The 5,171-nt window shown below is 41.3% G+C and overlaps 1 protein-coding gene across 2 annotated transcripts in view; it reads left to right on the forward strand.

The window, feature by feature from the left end:
* Window positions 1-5,171, forward strand: part of cdh7a (cadherin 7a) — a 187,916-nt gene that overhangs the window by 71,875 nt on the left and 110,870 nt on the right. For both annotated transcript variants that reach the window (XM_017031627.2, XM_017031628.2), the window contains exon 2: window positions 1,820-2,400. In XM_017031627.2, coding sequence (XP_016887116.1) covers window positions 2,158-2,400 — 243 coding nt within the window. In that variant the 5' untranslated portion in view covers window positions 1,820-2,157. The remainder of the gene's footprint in view (window positions 1-1,819; window positions 2,401-5,171) is intronic.

Consider the following 5,171-nt stretch of genomic DNA (forward strand, 5'->3'; position numbering starts at 1 on the left):
AAACGTAGGAGATTTCGTCCAAATTTTGTTTCACGGTCGAACTACGACTTGACACGATAGGCTGCAGGTCATTGATGTTGATGTTGTTAAACCGTAGGTCAGGTCGGAGTCAGAAAAATTAGTGATGGACAAAAAAACAAGTCGAAATGACCTAAAAAAAACAACACAAAAATGAATGAAAATGAAAAAAACCAACAAAATGAATGGCAAAAAACAGAGGAAAGCTAACTTTTAGCTATAAAAGATGAAAGCCAAAATTAGCTAGATTTTTACTAAAATTGAAGAAATGTGTCATTAAATAATAATTTGTGGACCACAAATTACTCTTTGCAAGGTCCACATCTGGTCCCCGGGCCAGACTTTGGCATGTATTGCATGGTTCAATGTCATAATCATAACCTGCTGGTGGAATTTTCCTGCTTACACGTAGCTCCTCTGCTGCTAATAAACTACAGTATAAACTAGCGCATGGCTAAAATGCTAAGCTAAAACCAATTCCCCAAGCTAGCAGCATCGAATACGAAAAAGAAACTGGATTTTTAGAATGCCTTTTTAAAGCCAGTGTGTGTGTGTGTGTGTGTGTGTGTGTGTGTGTGTCAGTGTCAGTTTGAAGCAGATGTAAATAACAGTGTTGAGTCGAAGCATCATTTTTCCGCTCAACTCTGCTGTGACATGAAAAATATTAGCTGCCAGGAGCCGATACTTGACAACTCCTCATGCCTGGGCGTCGTGGGGTGGGTGGGGTCCACGCATATACACATGCAGCCAACACAGGGGTGGAGGTCAGAGGTCAGAGGTCAGCAGTCCTCCTCCACTGCTGACAGCTCAGATTTTTATTTTTGATCTGGCTGATCGCGCGGCTCGTTAGCGCCGAGTGTTGAGCCCCGCGGGCCGCCGTAGCGTCCTGATCTTTAAACAAGGAAGATGTGACGACGAGGACGACCTTGCTGAGGTGGAGTCTGGATAATTGGGAAGCAGCTGATGCTGTTGATTGTTATTCCACGCAGACACTCGCTGCTCATGTACGGTGACAACACAGGGTCATTTTTCCTGCCATCTTATAGCCTTATTAACATTATGACCTCAGCATGTGTGGGTGTGTGTGTGTGTGTGTGTGTGTGTGTGTGTGTGAAGGACGTTTACCATCGTTGGTATATGTTTTTAAAAGAAAAGAATTTCGTTTACCATCGTTAGTATATGTTTTTAAAAGAAAAGAATTTCTAAGGTTTTTAAACGTGCACCAGAACTTTGTCCAAACTTTATCTGTAGTATTACATGTAAAGTAATAGTAAAGTATACTGGTTTATATTTATTAATTATAAATAAATAAATAAAAATATGATGAGATAAAAAAAATCCCAAGGTCAGAATTGCCGTCTGAATATGAGAAATGCATTTAGTGGGTTATCGCTATGCTAGCATCGCTAACGCAGCATCACATTTGGTCTAAATTGTTATATATATATGTTAGTTCATTGCTAAAGTGCTACCATAATGCTACATGCTAGCACACGTCGGAGTTTGTCCTGAACTCTACAACATCCAGAGGCAGAACCTGCAGATTTAGTTCTTTTTCTCGTTGGTTTTTTTTTTGGGGGGGGGTCACATCAGTGCAGCTTCAGTCCTGAGTCATTTCTTCTTAATAGTTGAGCGACATCATCATCATTATCCACGAATCTGCCGAATCTGCCGACTGCACGTATGAAGTGACAGCGGTCACAGGGAGAAATTTTGCTGACGGTTCCTTCTCTCCTCTCCTCTCCTCTCCTCTGTGTCTTTGTCTCTCCCCCCTTTTCTCTTCTTGTTTCTGTTCTGATAGGTGCCAATTATACCTCCTCCGCATCGAAGCCTCCCCCTGCTCACCAGCCACCCCGTCATCCAGCTTTAATGTCAACTCTCCGGCTCCAAAGTGAAGGAAATTTACCCAGCGCCTAGTCTCTGATGAGGAGGGAAGAAGAAGAGCAACACAGCAAAATGCAGAGCTTGACTCTTTTTCAAAGCGTGTGTTCATTTCAGTGGTGAACTCCACGGTGAGGACTGGTGTGGAGAAATCCCCTCTGGGTTTTGACATCTCAGATTTCCTGCCCTGTTTTCCTGCCCTCCTCGTTGTTTTTTTTTGTTCTTCTGGCCTGGTACTTTTTGGAGGCAGCTCAGGCGATGATGGGTTGGAGCTGCTGCTCAGCCGTACGCAGAGCCCTGATTCTTCTGGCGTTTCTCGTCTTCCCCCTGTGTGGAAGGGGCTGCTGGGGCCTGGATCCCAGCTCTGGGGATCTGAAGAAGTCTCCACACTCTGATCCAGACCCCTGGGAGGTCCTGCAGCGGCACAAACGCAGCTGGGTGTGGAACCAGTTCTTTGCACTGGAGGAGTGCACAGGAAACGACCCGCTCTACGTCGGGAAGGTAAGTGATGTGTGTGATGTGTTTTTGGGTCAGCGTTCGGCACAGGAGAGTCCTTCGCAGGAAACAGTGGGTTTTCTTTTTGTTACTCCAGAGTTCCCTTCATCCCCGTACAATAAAAGTATCAATAATCTCCCTCTACATAAATAAAATCTGGGACGGAGCGGAGGAAACTGTTTATTCCCACTGACCTACATCAGGTTAAAAAAAATGGAAAAACAAGAACGAAGGAAGAAGTGAAGGAAGAAGTGAAGGAAGAAGTGAAGTACGGGCCGAAAATATTCTCCTCACAAAAGTCCAATAGTCTCATCTTTGAGCTATAAAACGACAAAGTCAGAGGATAGAAAAGTCTTAAATTAAAAATAATAATTCATAATAAGTCATAATAAAAAAAACCCAATATGATAAAATGTCATCTGTAGAAGATTCTGGTTTGGGGATTAATAAATTATAATTCTGAAATGAAAAAGTAATTTTTCTGGGAGGAAAAGTCAAATATAAGTCATAATTAGCATTTCTAAAAATCCTAATTAGGAGACGGTCATTACAAGGAGATTAAGAAGTCGTAAACAGGGCAGAAAAAGTCGCAATTATAACATTAAAAGTCATAATCATTAAGTCATAAAAGATAATAGAGAGGAGATGAAAAAATAAAATTTCATAACCGTGAAAAATAATTAATTTGTTGGGAATAAAAAGTTATATTTAGGAGATTGTAAGTCATAATTAAAAGATTGAAGAAAATCATTGGAAGATTGAAACTGTTGGTTATAAAAAAGTCGATAAGAGATGAGACATGTGGGAGATAAAAAGTCAAATTATGGAAAGTCGTGAACTTGAAACAATGGAACGATCAACGTTCATGATGTAAAGGTAATTATTTTGTCATAAAAGTAATAAACAGAAGATTCATGAGACGAGTTTAAAGTCAAGAGAAGTTCAAATGTTGGCCTTCTTAAAGAAGAAAGTCCTTTACTTTGTATCAAAAACCTGATATTGAACATTTTATTTCCATTTTTATGACATAGACCTTTGGTTTTTGGACGTTAATTTTATCCCAGTGATGGCTTTTTTGCTCTAATTCCAACTGGAGTCAAACTTTTTCCTCAGATGTGAGGAGTTTTATTTTGGAGGCCAGACGGCGACACCTTGAGGTGATTAATATTCGAATCAGTTGCTGTGTGTGTGCGTACATATACACGTGTGTGTGTGTGTGTGTTTGTACAGTAGGTGTAGTGTGAAGGTGCGAGCCGACGCATCAGTGTAGTACATGTTTTGGCAGCTGCGTAACGCGTGTGATGACATTCAAAGCAACGGCACAAATGGCAGCGTTGGTGCGACACATCGACTAATCAGGCAGTAATGAGCCGATCTGTGGTGGCGCTCACACTCCCTCAGGTGGAGACCAGACCTGAGACGGTGACGGAGAACCTGAAGGAAGAACTCCGTGTTTAGTATAAAACTACATGGTTCGAACTTAACTTAACTTTTAGCTGTTGTTGCTAAAGTTTCTGCTCTCTCCATGTCTGGCCCAACGAGTCATTTCTTCAAGTACTCACTGATAAGACATGATCACTGGCCTGTAAAAGGTAATTTCTTCAAGTACTCACTGATGAGACATGATCACTGGCCTGTAAAAGGTAAAAGTATCCAAAATATGTTCCTGTGTTTATTTTTGCTGATGAACTACAATTCAAAAGCAAAGTAAAACTAAATCCGGGCTAACTATTAGCTATTTCCTAGCTAATTTCTGACCTTGTGAAGAGGTTTTTCATGTACTTTGCAGTAACATAGAATCCCCCCGTGATGCGTTTGTGGACCCTTCTCTTCATTTTGTTTGTATTTGTATAACTGCAAGACCCCTGTTTATTATTTAGAAAAGAGTTTCGAAACATGTACTTGGGCATATTCAGCTAGAAATGTGAGACTTTCAGGGTTTTTTTTTTCATTTAACATGAAAAACAGAACCTGACTAAAGTACATTCAGGCAGAAGTGGCTCTAATCTTCATCAACTTGCCTTCCTCCACTTCAAGAGATTATTAACTAGAGATGTCCGGAACACGCTGCGTGCACTTGTTTCTGACTGAAGTAACGAAGACGCTGCGTGCACTTGTTTCTGACTGAAGTTTTGAGGGGTCAAAAAAAAGTGAAACACAAAAGTAAACATGGAGGAAAAACTAGTTTACCAACATGTAAAAGTTAAAAAAAACTCATTAAAAAAAGTCCAAACGATATCAGGCTAAAATGTTGAAACAGCCTTCTGCATAATTACTGGTCAACGCAGCGGCTCCGTTTTCAGCACCACACTGTAAATGGACAGCTCCTCAGTAACGGTCTCTGTGTCCAGATGGATCCTGGATTGGTCTCCAGATCCCTGTTATCTTGCAGAATTTCCTGGTCTTTTTATTAAATTACATCCCATCGTCCACGCTCATCTGCAGGATAATCGTCCTCATCTGCCTGTGTTTGCCGGTTCTGCTCTCACAATCCCATTTCCTCACCATCTCTGAACTGGATTAGGGTCTCCTGGAAAAAAACGTTTGACAGTCCTGTCGTTCTCGTTTGTGCTGGAGAGGCATCTGCATGACAGAGAGTGTGTCGGTGACACGTCGGAGTTCACAGAGAGGTCGTTGTGTTTGTCGTCTGTGGAACAAAGGATTTTACAATGTCACTTCATGACAACGTCACGGAAAAAACTTCACAGAAACAGTTTTATCTAAACACGCTCTGATTTCCACACAGGAAGATCCATCCATCCATCCATCCATCCATC

This window comes from Cynoglossus semilaevis, chromosome 3, assembly GCF_000523025.1.
Source record: "Cynoglossus semilaevis isolate Cse_v1.0 chromosome 3, Cse_v1.0, whole genome shotgun sequence".
NCBI lineage: Eukaryota > Metazoa > Chordata > Actinopteri > Pleuronectiformes > Cynoglossidae > Cynoglossus > Cynoglossus semilaevis.